This window comes from Delphinus delphis, chromosome 3, assembly GCF_949987515.2.
Source record: "Delphinus delphis chromosome 3, mDelDel1.2, whole genome shotgun sequence".
In the NCBI taxonomy this organism is placed as follows: domain Eukaryota; kingdom Metazoa; phylum Chordata; class Mammalia; order Artiodactyla; family Delphinidae; genus Delphinus; species Delphinus delphis.
This window is the reverse complement of record NC_082685.1, coordinates 78,307,161-78,323,874: the sequence shown is the minus strand read 5'-3', so window position 1 is coordinate 78,323,874 and position 16,714 is coordinate 78,307,161. Positions and strand designations below refer to the sequence as shown.

Sequence of the window (16,714 nt, the reverse complement as noted above, 5' to 3'; positions counted from 1 at the left end):
GTGGGTTTTTATCTTGCTCCTTCATCTGCTGTGTGTTTTTCTTTCTTCTCATTTTGCTTATCTTACTGTGTTTGTGGTCTCCTTTTTGCAGGCTGCAGGTTTGTAGTTCCTGTTGTTTTTGGTGTCTGTCCCCAGTGGCTAAGGTTGGTTCAGTGGGTTGTGTAGGCTTCCTGGTGGAGGGGACTAGTGCCTGTGTTCTGGTGGATGAGGCTGGATCTTGTCTTTCTGGTGGGCAGGTCCACGTCTGGTGGTGTGTTTTGGGGTGTCTGTGGACTTATTATGATTTTAGGCAGCCTCTCTGCTAATGGGTGGGGTTGTGTTCCTGTCTTGCTAGTTGTTTGGCACGGGGTGTCCAGCACTGTAGCTTGCTGCTTGTTGAGTGAAGCTGGCTGCTAGTGTTGAGATGGAGATCTCTGGGAGATTTTCGCCGTTTGATATTATGTGGAGCTGGGAGGTCTCTTGTGGACCAGTGTCCTGAAGTTGGCTCTCCCACCTCAGAGGCACAGCACTGACTCTTGGCTGTAGCACAAAGAACCTTTCATCCACACGGCTCAGAATAAAAGGGAGAAAAAGTAGAAAGAAAGAATTAGTAGAAGTAGAAAGAAAGGAGGAAGGGAGGGAGGGCGGAAGGAAGGAAGGAATGAAGGAAGGAAGGAAAAAAAGAAATAAAGAAAGAAGATAAAGTAAAATAAAATAAAGTGAGATAAAATATAATAAATTTATTAAAATAAAAAATAATTATTAAGAAAAAAATTCAAAAAAAAAAACGGACGGATAGAACCCTAGGACAAATGGTGGAAGCAAAGCTATACAGACAAAATCTCACACAGAAGGATACACATACACACTCACAAAAAGAGGAAAAGGGGGAAAAATCATAAATCTTGCTCTCAAAGTCCACCTCCTCAATTTGGGATGATTCGTTGTCTATTCACATATTCCACAGATGCAGGGTACATCAAGTTGATTGTGAAGCTTTAGTCCCGCTGCTCCTGAGGCTGCTGGGAGAGATTTACCTTTCTCTTCTTTGTTCTCACAGCTCCCAGGGGCTCAGCTTTGGATCCGGCCCCGCCTCTGCGTGTAGGTCACCGGAGGGCGTCTGTTCTTCGCTCAGACAGGACAGGGTTAAAGGAGCAGCTGCTTCAGGAGCTCTGGCTCACTCAGGCCGTGGGGAGGGAGGGGCATGGAGTGCGGGGCGGGCCTGCGGTGGCAGAGGCCGGCGTGATGTTGCACCAGCGTGCCGTGCGTTCTCCTGGGAAGTTGTCCCTGGATCCCGGGACCCTGGCAGTGGCGGGCTGCACAGGCTCCCCGGAAGCAGAGTGTGGACAGTGACCTGTGCTCGCACACAGGCTTCTTGGTGGCGGCAGCAGCAGCCTTAGCGTCTCATGCCCATCTCTGGGTCCGCGCTTTTAGCCACGGCTTGCGCCAGTCTCTGGAGCTCCTTTAAGCAGTGCTCTTAATCCCCTCTCCTCGCACACCAGGAAACAAAGAGGGAAGAAAAATTCTCTTGCCTCTTCGGCAGGTCCAGACTTTTCCTCTGGACTCCCTCCCTCCTGGCCAGCCGTGGTGCACTAACCCCCTGCAGGCTGTGTTCACACCGCCAACCCCAGTCCTCTCCCTGCGCTCCGACCGAAGTCCAAGCCTCAGCTCCCAGCCCCGCCCGCCCCGGCGGGTGAGCAGACAAGCCTCTCGGGCTGGTGAGTGCCTGTCGGCCCTGCTCCTCTGTGCAGGAATTTCTCCGCTTTGCCCTCTGCACCCCTGTTGCTGTGCTCTCCTCCGTGGCTCCGAAGCTCTCCCCCGTCCGCCACCTGCAGTCTCCTCCCGTGAAGGGGCTTCCTAGTGTGTGGAAACCTTTCCTCCTTCACACCTCCCTCCCACTGGTGCAGGTCTCATCCCTATCCTTTTGTCTCTGTTTATTCTTTTTTCTTTTGCCCTACCCGGGTACGTGGGGGGTTTCCTGCCTTTTGGAAGGTCTGAGGTCTTCTGCCAGCGTTCAGTAGGCGTTCTGTAGGAGTTGTTCCACGTGTAGATGTATTTCTGGTGTATCAGTGTGGAGGAAGGTGATCTCCGCCTCTTACTCTTCCGCCATCTTCCCCTTGTCTCTCCCAGGATTATTTTTGAACTACAAAATTTTACATGTTATTGCAAAAGAGTGAAATAGCACACTTTCTGAGGAACCACTGTTCTCAACTTAGTGAATAGCCTTCTGGGCTTTTCTCATTGTGTGGACACATTCAAATGTTTTATTATGCAGCTTCCTCTGAAAAGATAAGCCTTTGGCTTCAGAGCATCAGGGAACTGGAGCAAGCAGGCTGCCACTTTCCAAAAATCACTACTGCTTTTCCTAATCACTGCTTAATTGTTTCTGTTTAGATACGCATCTGGGCCCGGAAAGAAGCCATCGCAGCTGGAAATGCAGACTTTGCTTTGAACATCACAGGTCCCATCTTCTCTTTTCTGGAGGATTTATTTAATATTAGTTACCCTCTTCCAAAAACAGGTGAGGCATCTTCCCTTACAATGTATTTGATTTCCTATTATGGGGGCCCTGGGTTGAGATCAAAATGTACCTAGACGGGCCTCCAAGGACCCATTGGCACTTTGCTATTTTTGCTGTTTCGGAGTTAGCCCCGCTGGCTTCCCATCATTATGTCCTACACCTTCCTAAACACACAGGGACCTGTCTGTTCTTTCTCTGCATCGTTCCATGTGCCCAGTAAGTGCTCGGAGAGCTACCTGGCTTTAGATCCCTCCTGGATACTCACTGGCAACTTACATCCTCCAGACCCTGTCTTCTCTCTTGCATTCTGTCCTTTCCTCTCATAACGTGAGTGTGCAATGCAGTGTTCTGCATCCTTTTAGCCGCTTGTGTGAGTTACTCCAGTTCAATTTAGTAAGGTTTTGTTGGTTTTTCAAAAAATATTCTCTAGCTGTGAGTCATTGGATTAGGACCTGGGGGTCCCATCTGTGAATTTTTGTTGTATAAAATTGGGATCATGTGTGAACATAATATGATCCTCCAAGGAATATGTAAACATTTTATTCCTCATAGATCTGTATGGAATGTCCTTAAAATTATGTGAGCCACTCAGCTCAGAAAGTTGTTCCATGTTTTTTCTATCAAAATTAAGGGTATCATGTAAGTGTGTTTTGTTCCTCTGACAGGTTAGTTAGTTGAAGTCTTGGGGAAAAGTATGTTTGGCCTTTACTGGCATATAGTAGAAGGAAAGTGGGGAGTAAAAATTGGGGAGCTCAAGCCACTTGAACACTGGGAAGCCAGGGGCTCTGCAGCTCAAGCCTTCTGCTGAGGAGGGATGGGGAGTGAAGGAATGGGGACTAGCCTTGGCCCCCTCACGGATCCCAGAGGAGATACCCGTCATTTAGAAAGTTGGAGGCGGCAGGAATCTGGGCATGGAGACCAAGTTCTGGCACTTCTGTGGCTGGAAGATCTCAAGATAACCCTTGTCTAGGCAAGCAAATTTCCATTTGTCTTTATTTAGATAAGGAGAAGTCCAGAGTTATTCTTGATATCCTGTTCTGTCAAAGCATCTCCTCCATCCAGTTAGTCACCTCCTTATTATCTCCACATCCATCCATTTCTTCCCATCCCCCTCATTCTCCCTAGTTTACATCACCAACAGTTGACCACAACAGCTCTCACTTAGTTTCACCACTTTCGCTCTTGTCTCCTCCAATCCATATTCCACACTGAGGCCAGAGGGATTTTTCCAAAGCAAAATCTGATCATGTTACTATCCTCTAAAACCTCTCTGTGGCTTCCCATTTGAAGATAAAGTCCAAATTCCACACCCTGTCTTTGTAACAGTGCATCTTTTGCCAACCTCTTGGGGCTTTTCACAGTTTCTCAGAGTAGGAGGGATGCTCTAACACCATCTCTATCCTCTCCTACACTTTCATCTTCCTCTCCTCTCCTTCAGGCTCTTGCACATGCAGTTTGCACATCCTGCCATACCTTTTACCCAACAGGTTGATTCTTATATTTCTCAACTCAGTGCCCCCTCCTCCATGAAGTTTTCCCTGACTCCATCTCTCATGCTTCCACAGCATCCTGTGCACCCCTGCATTCAAGCTCTTGACCTAATAGATCTTAATCATCTCCCCCAGTAGGTCGAGGGCAAGTTGCGGGTCAGGATCTTGACTGCCCTTTTTTAAGTACTCTCAGAGCCTATGACAGTGCTTCTCTCAGAGTGGTAAACAGTAAACATTTTTTTTGGGGGGGGGGCGGAGGAATAACTACATGCAATGAGTTCAGTAATTCCATGTAAATTGTGGCTAGATTACCAACTCTTGGAAGTCAGGGTTATATTGGTACTTTTTTTGTATCTTTCATGGCATCTCAGCCAATGTTGCTCTGTGAGCACACATGCAGGTGGTGCTTAGTCAAAACCGCATTTTGATAGATGATTAAAATAAGGAGTTTCAGGCTTCGCTGGTGGCACAGTGATTGATAGTCCGCCTGCCGATGCAGGGGACACAGGTTCGTGCCCCAGTCCGGGAAGATCCCACATGCCGCGGAGTAGCTGCACCCGTGAGCCATGGCCGCTGAGCCTGTGCGTCCAGAGCCTGTGCTCCGCAGTGGGAGAGGCCACAACAGTGAGAGGCCCGTGTACCACAAAAAAAAAAAAATTAAAAATAAATAAAATAAGGAGTTTCTCTATTACTGGATCTTTAAGAGAAAGATAAACTAATGTTTCCTAATTACTTTAACTTTTGGTTGAGTCATTTAAAAACAAGAACAAACAAACACACAAAAAAAGCAAGAAAGCCAAACCTTCCCTATCAGCATTTCCCACATACTCCTTACCCTTTACTCTCAGTGAGTCAGGTGAAAAGCCTTTTTATTTATTTCTTCCATGGTGTTCTTTTAGCTTACCTTCTTGAGGCTTGCTCAGTTGAATTCTAAGCCTCAGAATCTAAACGATGTGTATATATCTATTACATAGAATAGCATTTTTTTCTTTCTTTCTGCTTTTTTTATTTAAGTATAGTTGATTTACAATGTTTCAGGTGTACAGCAAAGTGATTCAGTTAGATACATATCTATTCTTTTTCAGATTCTTTTCCATTATAGGTTATTATAAGATACTGAATATAGTTCCCTGTGCTATACAGTAGGTCCTTGTTCTATATCTATTTTATATATAGCAGTGTGTATCTGTTTACCCCAAATTCCTAATTTACCCCTTTCCCCCTTACCCCTTTGGTAACCATAAGTTTGTTTTCTGTCTGTGAGTCTATTTCTGTTTTTAAAATAAGTTCATTTGTATCAATATTTTAGATTCCCCATATATGACAGTTGTCTTTCTCTGTCAGACTTACTTCGCTTAGTATGACAATCTCTAGGTCCATCATATTGCTGCAAATGGCATTATTTCATTTTTTTATGGATGAGTAATATTTCATTATGTGTGTATATATATATATATATATATATATATATACACACACACACACACACACACATACACACATTCATCTGTTGATGGATATTTAGGTTGTATCCATGTCTTGACTATTGTGAATAGTGCTGCTATGAACATTGGGGTGCATGTATCTTTTCAAATTAGAGTTTTCGTCTTTAGAACAATATTTTTTTTTTCTGGTGTTGCTATCATTTTAATTCACTCTGTTTAAAGTCAGAAGTGGACTGAAATATCAAAATATTACAGAGATGATAGAGTTGGCTGTTTGGGTTGTTGTAAGTTTTGAAAGAAAAAGTGGCATCATGATGCTTTTAGGAATAAATATGGGCATTTGAGATTTGCAAACTTTTAAAATGGCAACTTCCCTTTTAAGTTTTTATTTTACTCTTAACTTGTAACTATATTAGGCTAATGATATGTATTGTACATCCCAGCATGATCTGTATTTTTGTAGTAGTAAAACTCAAGTACAATAGAAATCATAAAGCAATGAAATAATGACCATAATCAATTAGAAGCTACTGAGTAAATGAGAATCACCTGTTACTTTCCTAGGTGCTCTGTGAATGCAGAAGTAGACGGCTGAGGCTGTCTGTTCAAGTAGCTCAGTTAGGGAGATAGATTCTACATGTTAAAAGCAAAAGCAACAAATTGCTAAGTATGAGATAACGTACTGGGTAAAAAAAAACTCTTAAAAGAAAAAGGATTGATAACTGGTAATGGGAGTAGCCCAAATATATAAAGAACACCTACAAATAAATAAGAAAAATACAATATAAAAAAACAAGTAAAAGATATATGAATAGATGTTTTACAGAAAAGGAAATAGATATGACTGATAAACTTATGGAGCGATACTTAGCCTCATTAAGCAATCTGAGAAATGAATATCCAAGGCCACAGTGAGGCACCATTTCATACCATTCAGTTGTCAAAGAGTAGGCATTCTGACAAATGCCAATAGAAAGTGACATTGTTGAAGGGAGTATCAGTTGTTACAACTTTGAAACTTATTTGTTATCTTACAATGTTGATCATTAGAATACCTTAAAACTCAGTAATTCCATTGCTAGATATACCCCAAGAGGAAGTTGGGCATATATGTGCCAGAAGACATGTGCAAGAATGTTCATAGCCACACTTTTCATATTAGCCCCAAACTGAAAGCAACCAAAATGGTCACCGATAGGAGAATGGATAGATACAGTGTGGTTCATTCACACAACGGGAAACTATCCAGCAATGAAAATGAAACACTCTTTCTAAAGTTTAAAAACAAAAGAAACCTAAACAATATAATATTTAGGCAATATTATATATAATATTAGCAACAATATATATATTCCCTTGGTTTTTCTTAAACAATGGAATGATAAACACCAAGTTCAGGATAGTGGTGAATCTCTGGAAGAATAAGCCAAAGGTTGAGTTGAGAAGGAGCACAGAGGAAGATGTAAGTCAGCTGTTCCCAAATGTTACCATGCACTGGAATCACTTGCAAGGCTGGTTAAACCACAGATTGCTGCTCCTGACCCCAGAGTTTCTGATTCAGTAGGTCTGTGGTTGGTCCCAGAATTTTTATTTCTGATAAGCTCCCTGGTGGTGTTGATGCTGCCAGTCTGGAAATCAGAATACGAGTTATTAATAATAATCTAAATTAGGCACAGGCAAGCAATCAAATCTGGCCCACCGCCTATTTTTGTATGGTCCATGAGCTAAGATTGGTTTTTACAATTTTAAATGGTTGAAAAAAATCAAAGGAATAGGGCTTCCCTGGTGGCCCAGTGGTTGAGAGTCCACCTGCCGATGCGGGGGACACGGGTTCGTGCCCCGGTCTGGGAAGATCCCACATGCCGCGGAGCGGCTGGGCCCGTGAGCCATGGCCGCTGAGCCTGTGCGTCTGGAGCCTGTGCTCCGCAACGGGAGAAGCCACAACAGTGAGAGGCCCGTGTACCAAAAAAAAAAAAAATTTGATTTTAAATAGACTTTATTTTTTAGAGCAGTTTTAGGTTTACAGAAAAATTGTGCCCAAGGTGTAGAGAGTCCTCATATACCTCCTCTCCCTCCCCTTGTCCCCAACCCCAGTTTCTCCTATTGTTAACGTCTGACATTGGTGTGGCTTTTTTAAAAATTACAATTGATGAACCTGTATTGATACATTTTTATTAACTAAAGTCCATAGTTTACATTAGAGTTTACTCTTTGTGTTGTACAGTTCTGTGAGTTTTGACAAATGTATATAGTAATGACAGGTCTCTACCATTACAGTATCATACAGATAGTTTCACTGTCATAAAAAATCCCCTGTGCTCTACCTATTCATTCTCCCTCTTTTCCCCAAGTCCCTGATAACTACTGATCTTTTACTGTCTCTATAGTTTTGCCTTTTCCATACTGTTATATACTAACTGGAATCATACCATGTGTGGCTTTTTCAGACTGGCTCCTTTCACTTAGTGACATGCATTTAAGTTTTCTCCGTGTCCTTTCATAGCTTGATAGCTCTTTTTTTTTTTTTTCTTTTTGCGGTACGCGGGCCTCTCACTGCTGTGGCTTCTCCCGTTGTGGAGCACAGGCTCCGGACGCGCAGGCTCAGTGGCCATGGCTCACTGGCCCAGCCGCTCCGCGGCATGTGGGATCTTCCCAGACCGGGGCACGAACCCGTGACCCCTGCAATGGCAGGCGGACTCTCAACCACTGCGCCACCAGGGAAGCCCAGCTCATTTCTTTTTATCACTGAATAGTACTCTGTTGTATGGCTGTACTACAGTTTCTTTATCCATTCACCTATTAAAAGACATCTTGATTGCTTCCAAGTTTGGGCAGTTATGAATAAGACTGCTATAAATATTCATGTGCATGTTTCTGACATAAGTTTGTGACTCATTTGGGTAAATACCTAGGATCTCAGTTGCTAGACTGTATAGTCAGCCTATGTTTAGCCTTACAAGAAACTGCCAAATTGTCTTCTGAAGTGGCTGTACCATTTTGCATTCCCACCAGCAATGAATGAGAGTCTTTGTTGTTCCACATCTTCTCCAGCATTTGGTGTTTTGTTTTGAATTGGTATGTCATGGTATCTCATTGTCATTTTAATTTGAAAATTCCTAATGACATATGATGTTGAGCATGTTTTCATCTGTTTATTTGCCATTTGTATCTCTTTAGTGAAGTGTCTATTTAGATCTTTTGCTAATTTTGTAAAGTTATTTTCTTATTGTTGAGTTTCAAGGGTTCTTTGTATATTTTGAATATAGGTCCTTTGTCAAAAGTATTTAATTTTCATATAGTCAAAACAGTTTATTTTCTGGCTCTGTCTTTGGTATGTCTTTAAAGCCTTCTTTCCCCTTAAATTATAAATATTTACTTGCATTTTTCTTTCAGTAATTTTATGATTTCATTTTGAGATGTTTGTATCTGGAAGTCTCAAATTTTGAGGAAGAGATGATTTCATTTTTCCCTCCATTTAAATCCACTTAGATATAATTGCTTTGCCTACTTTTGACAACCGTGCAATGGAAAACTGGGGACTGTTGATGTTTGATGAGTCATTATTGTTGCTGCAACCAAATGATAAACTAACAGAAAAAAAGACTGTGATCTCCTATATTGTCTCCCACGAGATTGGACATCAGGCACGTGGTAAAACGTTCTTTCTTATTTCACATGAAAATATTCTCCAGCTGCTGTACCAAAAGTAGCGACCCCCCTAAACCCTGCTGTACACCAAATTTTAAAAATTATTTGAAAAGTGGGTCACTGAAAGAAAACAAGGAAGGATCTGTGTAATCAGATCCTGGGTGGATTTGAACTATTGGTGATAAATCACAGTGATGAGAACTTAAAGAACATTCGCAGGTCATATATTTATATCCAAAGAGTAACTGTGTTCCACAAAGTTCTCTTCAGGAATAGTAAGCCAAGCAGAGCTATGATTATTTGCTTTCCATTCCATCTTAAAATAGAGATATTCAAAAAAGTCACTGGAAGATATCCACATTTCATTAGCAGATTATTACAAACTTTTTTTTTTGAGAGAAGTTACAAGTTAAAGGATTATAGTCAATATACTAGTGTCAGTGAGGTGAGCAGTAATTAATCCTTGAGCTGCATCCCCAAAGGTGATGTAAGCAGGGTTTATTTCATTAGATCTATATGCTTTTATGCTGTGATTTTTGAAGTTTAGTTATTTGTTTTGATGGAGATTCTCACATCTGCATTTTGACCTTTATAAATCAAGTTTGTCAAGAAAGACGTCATCTAAACTATGATATTGTTATCTTTTTGTTATATGGACTCCTAAGCAGTTTTGGAGAAGAGTGATTTACTGGGATTGAATAACACCCTGTTACACAGTCAACACATGCTTTCACAAGTTTTGATCAGTCACCCAAAGTGTCATTTTTTATTATAGCCTAAATGACACATTGTTTTGGAATACAGGCTGCTATTAGCTCATCACAGCTGTTATATAAGAATTTGGTTAAATACCAGGACGTGGATTTGTTGGTTTTGGAAATTATTGTGTTTTTCTTTCCTGATTCTATTTATCATCTGTTTGACAGTTTCTTTCTGGTAAGCTCAAATAGAAAATAATTATAGCTGTACCACTTTGCAGAACATATGAATACTTGAGTGATTTTTACATGGTGCACATCAAATCATGTCCTGAAAGCACAGTCATTGCTTACAGCAAGATCCTAATGTAGTCTGTTTAGAGGTATAAGATTCTGTAATTAGTAGGTGCTAAGTAAACTTTCAGGACTTCTGCTTTAACTTAACTTTGGGGCAAAATGGACAATTTAAGAACTGCTACTCTAGCTTACCTTATTTTTTAACATCACAATTTTAAAACAAAAATTGCTTTCAGTCATTGAATGTGAAATGATTATTTTAGAAGAAATGCATGACTGACATCTCTTCATGTTAAAACAGCGTCATTTTGGAGTCCTGTTTTCAAGTTTATCACTGATAGCAAAATGCATTTAATTTTGTCTTTGACCTTACATTTATTTCACATGCAATTACAATAAATTTTTCTTAAATTGAATTTAAGAATTTTTTTTTCCCAACTCTAAAAGTGGTTTGGAAACTTGGTTACCATGAATTGGTGGAACAATATCTGGCTCAATGAAGGTTTTGCATCTTATTTTGAGTTTGGAGTAATTAACGACTTCAATCCGAAACTCCCAAGGGTAAGTAGTTTGTTAAGTTAATTATAATTTTTTTCCCTTAATTATAAAAGTAATGCATGTTTATTGTGGAAAGTTTGTAAAATACAGAAAAATATAAGGAATATTAAATTATCTGTAATACCAGAGTTGATCAATTTTATCTTTTTGGTATGTTTTCTTTTTCCAGACTTTTATTATTATAAATATTCCTAAAAGACAATTACACAAAAATGTGTAATACCCTTTCTACTTCATACTATATCAAGAGCATTTTCACAAATCATTAAATCATTTTTGAAAACAAGATTTTTAAGGGTTGCCTAATATTTTATCATATCACCTTATAAGGTGTATATATGTAATATTTCCCTACTATTAGATTTTAGGTTATTTTCATTTATTTCTACCTAGACTAAATTTTAAAGCACTTGTAATCAGTAGTCTATGGCTTTAATGATAAGAATATGCTATGTTATATACTATAAATATTATGTTACATATAATATAGCTGATATTACATATAATACTAATAGCTGATATTGTATCTATTATAGCTGATATTCTTTTGCTGTTTTGAGTAAATAGTAATATGGAAAAATAAACTTATGGATGGGCAAATCTGATTATTTCAACTGTAAGTTATGGCTCTAATATTTTATTTAGAGTAATTAGATAGTGCTTTCAGAATCGCATGATAAAGCCAAATTGATTTTATTTGATTTAGGTGTTTAAATGTTTAAATTTAATACCATCTTTTGACACAGACCTCACTTTTTCACTCCAAGCCAGGGGTCCTTTCTCCCCCTCTGTTCCTGCCTCCTGCCATCCCTCTGATGCTCAGAGCTGCTGTTTCCGCTGCTCTTTGCTGGCCTTTCTCTCATCTCCCCTCCCAAGTGTTTCCAAGGCTCAATTTTTGGCCTCTTTCCTCCCTTCCCTACCCTCGCTCATTCAGAGTATATTGCCATTTGAAATGCTGATCTCCACTGGCCAGATCTTCTTTACAGGCTAAATTTATTCACTTTGATGGAGAGTCTAAGATTGTGTTCTTTCTATTATATTGGTTGTAAATTTTCCCTCTTATGAAAGGAGGGAGATGGTAGGTAGATATTTGGTTTTTGTTGATTAAAAGGTTGGCAGAATAAAAAGTTGACAGACCTCTCTTGGTGCCACAGAAACTTAAAGAAAAAAAAAATCCTTTTTTACCTGTTAGTGAAATTGTACTTTCTGGGAAGCACTGATGTAGCAGCCTCTTACTGCCCCAGTTCCATGCCACCCACTCTGCCCTTTGCAAACATCCTATAAAATGCCCACCATTACATAGTCCAGCCATTCTGCAGTACCTCTGCTCTTCCTCCCCTGGATTGGGCATCATTATATAGATCAGCAGAATGAAGTATTGAAAAGTTAATTGACTCGCCCAAGGTCATTTGCCTGATTGAGGCAGAACTGTGATTACATTCCAGTTACCTGGGTCTAGTCTGAAGATGAGGATAATGAGGATAATAACAATAATACTGTATTTACCATTCACTGAGTACTTAGGATTTATCTGCCTGGTAGTGTAAGTTCTATACATATATCATCTTACTCAGTCTTCAAAATAATCATATGAGTATAGTTGTTATTTTTTTCTATTTTCTATTGAGGAAACTGAGGCATAGAAGCATTAGGTAAGTTATTCAAGGTCTCACAGTTATTAAAGGTCAGAGATGAGAGTCAGTTCCAGGTTTCTCTAACCGCAAAGCCCATGCCTTTAACCTCTGTGCTCTGCAGAGAAAACACCTGGGAGTGTTCTCGTTCTCAAGGAGTTCATGGTGTGTGTGTATATGTTCATTATATGACTCTTTGCATATACATAAACTTTATACACATACAGTAAATCTCAGTTGTCTTCAATAGTCCTTTCCGTATACTCTATACCTACAAAATTGTTTATATCTCTCTTTTATAAGGTAGCATCTGCACATGGTTAGTGTCATCTATAACTGTTTTTGAAAGCATTTGGTTGTATTCCAAATTAACTCTGTGCTGAGAGTCAATATGGAAAGAAATTGCATTCCCATAAAACAATTAGATTCACCCTGTGTGTCCTTAATTGAATAGCCTATACTATCAATATCAATCAGTTACCTCTTAATGCAACTAAAATGGCTGAGATTACCATATCTGGAAACAGTGATGAAAACATATTACTAATGTTTTTGAAGCTAAGATGGTAAGCTTATCCTCTCTTTTACCATTTAGTTATTTCTTTTTATCATTGATTCTATATTTTTTTGTTTTATTTTATTTGTTTTTATACAGCATATTCTTATTAGTTATCCATTTTATACATATTAGTGTATACATGTCAATCCCAATCTCCCAATTCATCACACCACCACCTCCACCCCTGCCGCTTTCCCCCCTGGGTGTCCATACGTTTGTTCTCTGCATTTCTGTCTCAGTTTCTGCCCTGAAAACCAGTTCATCTGTACCATTTTTCTAGGTTCCACATATATACGTTAATATACGATATTTGTTTTTCTCTTTCTGACTTACTTCACTCCGTATGACAGTCTCTAGATTCATCCACGTCTCTACAAATGACCCAATTTCATTCCTTTTAATGGCTGAGTAATATTCCATTGCATATATGTACCACATCTTCTTTATCCATTCATCTGTCGATGGGCATTTAGGTCGCTTCCATGACCTGGCTATTGTAAAGAGTGCTGCAATGAACATTAGGGTGCATGTGTCTTTTTCAATTGTGGTTTTCTCTGGGTATATGCCCAGTAGTGGGATTGCTGGGTCATATGGAAATTCTATTTTTAGTTTTTTAAGGAACCTCCATACTGTTCTCCATAGTGGCTGTATCAATTTACATTCCCACCAACAGTGCAAGAGGGTTCCCTTTTCTCTACACCCTCTCCATCATTTGTTGTTTGTAGATTTTCTGATTATGCCCATTCTAACTGGTGTGAGGTGGTACCTCATTGTAATTTTTTTTTTTGGCGGTACGTGGGCCTCTCACTGTTGTGGCCTCTCCCATTGCGGAGCACAGGCTCCGGACGCGCAGGCTCAGCGGCCATGGCTCATGGACCTAGCCACTCCGCGGCATGTGGAATCTGCCGGACCAGGGCACGAACCCACGTCCCCTGCATTGGCAGGCGGACTCTCAACAACTGAGCCACCAGGGAAGCTCCTCATTGCAGTTTTGATTTGCATTTCTCTAATAATTAGTGATGTTGAGCAACTTTTCATGTGCTTCTTGGCCATCTGCTATGTCTTCTTTGGAGAAACGTCTATTTAGGTCTTCTGCCCATTTTTGGATTGGGTTGTTTTTTTTTAATATTGAGCTGCATGAGCTGTTTATATATTTTAGAAATTGATCCTTCGTCCATTGATTCATTTGCAAATATTTTCTCCCATTCTGAAAGCTGACTTTTCATCTTGTTTGTAGTTTCCTTTGCTGTGCAAAAGCTTTTAAGTTTCAGTAGGTCCCATTTGTTTATTTTTGTTTTTATTTCCATTACTCTAGGAGGTGGATCAAAAAAGATCTTGCTGGAATTTATGTCAAAGAGTGTTATTCCTATGTTTTCCTCTAAGAGTTTTATAGTGTCCAGTCTTAAATTTAAGTCTCTAATCCATTTTAAGTTTATTTTTGTGTATGGTGTTAGGGAGTGTTCTAATTTCATTCTTTTACATGTAGCTGTCCAGTTTTCCCAGCACAACTTATTGAAGAGACTGTCTTTTCTCCACTGTATATACTTGCCTCCTTTGTCACAGGTTAGTTGACCGTAGGTGCGTGGGTTTATCTCTGGGCTTTCTATCCCGTTCCATTGATCTATATCTCTGTTTTTGTGCCAGTACCATATTGTCTTGATGACTGTAGCTTTGTAGTATAGTCTGAAGTCAGGAAGTCTGATTCCTCCAGCTCTGTTTTTTTCCCTCAAGACTGCCTTTGCTATTCGGGACCTTTTGTGTCTCCATAAAAATTTTAAGATTTTTTGTTCTAGTTCTGTAAAAAATGCCATTGGTAATTTGATAGGGATTGCATTGACTCTGTTGATTGCTTTGGGTAGTATAGTCATTTTCACAATATTGATTCTTCCAATCCAGGAACATGGTATATCTCTCCATCTGTTTGTATCATCGTTGATTTCTTTCATCAGTGTCTTATAGTTTTCTGCATACAGGTTTTTCTCTGCCTAGGTAGGTTTATTCCTAGGTGTTTTATTCTTTTTGTTGCAGTGGTAATGGGAATGTTTCCTTAATTTCTCTCAGATTTTTCATCATTAGTGTATAGGAATGCAAGAGATTTCTGTGCATTAATTTTGTATCCTGCAACTTTACCAAATTCATTGATTAGCTCTAGTAGTTTTCTGGTGGCATCTTTGGGACTTTCTGTGTATAGTATCATGTCATTTGAAACAGTGACAGTTTTACATCTTCCTTTCCAGTTTGGATTCCTTTTATTTCTTCTTCTTCTCTGATTGCCGTGGCTAGGACTTCCAAAACTATGTTGAATAATAGTGGTGAGAGTGGACATCTTTGTCTTCTTCCTGATCTTAGAGGAAATACTGTCAGTTTTTCACCATTGGGAATGATGTTTGCTGTGGGCTTGTCATATATGGCCTTTATTATGTTGAGGTAGGTTCCCTCTATGCCCACTTTCTGAAGAGTTTTTACCATAAATGGGTGTTGAATTTTTTCAAAAGCTTTTTCTGCATCCATTGAGATGATCATATGGTTTTTATTCTTCAGTTTGTTAATATGGTGTATCACATTGATTGATGTGCGTATATTGAAGAATCCTTGCATCCCTAGGATAAATCCCACTTGATCATGGGCTATGATCCTTTTAATGTGTTGTTGGATTCTGTTTGCTAGTATTTTATTGAGGATTTTTGCATCTATATTCATCAGTGATATTGGTCTGTAATTTTCTTTTTTTGTAGTATCTTTGTCTGGTTTTGGTATCAAGGTGATGGTGGCCTCATAGAATGAGTTTGGGAGTGTTCCTTCCTCTACAATTTTTTGGAAGGGTTTGAGAAGGATGGGTGTTAGCTCTTCTCTAAATGTTTCATAGAATTCACCTGTGAAGCCATCCGGTCCTGGGCTTTTGTTTGTTGGAAGATTTTTAATCACAGTTTCAATTTCATTACTTGTGATTGGTCTGTTCATATTTTCTATTTCTTCCTGGTTCAGTCTTGGAAGGTTATACCTTTCTAAGAATTTATCCATTTCTTCCAGGTTGTCCATTTTATTGACATAGAGTTTCTTGTAGTAGTCTCTTTTGGTGCTTTGTATTTCTGAGGTGTCTGTTGTAACTTCTCCTTTTTCATTTCTAACTTTATTGATTTGAGTCCTCTCCCCCTTTTTCTTGATGAGTCTGGCTATGGCTTATCAATTTTGTTTATCTTCTCAAAGAACCAGCTTTTTAGTTTTATTGATCTTTGCTCTTTTTTCTATTTCATTTATTTCTGCTCTGATCTTTATGATTTCTTTCCTTCTACTAACTTTGGGTTTTGTTTGTTCTTCTTTCTCTAGTTCCTTTTAGATGTAAGGTTAGATTGTTTATTTGAGATTTTTCTTGTTAATTGAAGTAGCCTTGTATTGATATAAACTTCCCTCTTAGAACTGCTTTTGCTGCATCCTATAGGTTTTGGGTCATCGTGTTTCCATTGTCATTTGTTTCTAGGTATTTTTTGATTTCCTCTTTGATTTCTTCAGTGATCTCTTGGTTATTAAGTAATGTATTTTTTAGCCTCCATGTGTTTTTATTTTTTACAGATTTTTTCCTGTAATTGATATCTAGTCTCATAGTATTGTGGTCGGAAAAGAAACTTGATATGATTTCAATTTCTTAAATTTACCAAGGCTTGATTTGTTACCCAAGATGTGATGTATCCTGTAGAATGTTCCATTAAAGTGTTATCTGCTCTTTTTGGATGGAATGTCCTATAAATATGAATTAAATCTACCTGGTCTATTGTCACTTAAAACTTGTGTTTCCTTAGTAATTTTCTGTTTGGATGATCTGTCCATTGGTGTAAGTGAGGTGTTAAAGTCCCCCACTATTATTGTGTTACTGTCAATTTCCTCTTTTAT

At 39.1% G+C, this 16,714-nt stretch overlaps 1 protein-coding gene across 1 annotated transcript in view; it reads left to right on the top strand.

Annotated features, from left to right (window-relative positions):
• The window catches only part of LVRN (laeverin), a 78,846-nt gene that overhangs the window by 31,175 nt on the left and 30,957 nt on the right, over positions 1–16,714 (top strand). The window contains exons 4-6 of the mRNA XM_060006976.1: positions 2,374–2,500; positions 8,925–9,079; positions 10,526–10,639. Coding sequence (XP_059862959.1) covers positions 2,374–2,500; positions 8,925–9,079; positions 10,526–10,639 — 396 coding nt within the window. The remainder of the gene's footprint in view (positions 1–2,373; positions 2,501–8,924; positions 9,080–10,525; positions 10,640–16,714) is intronic.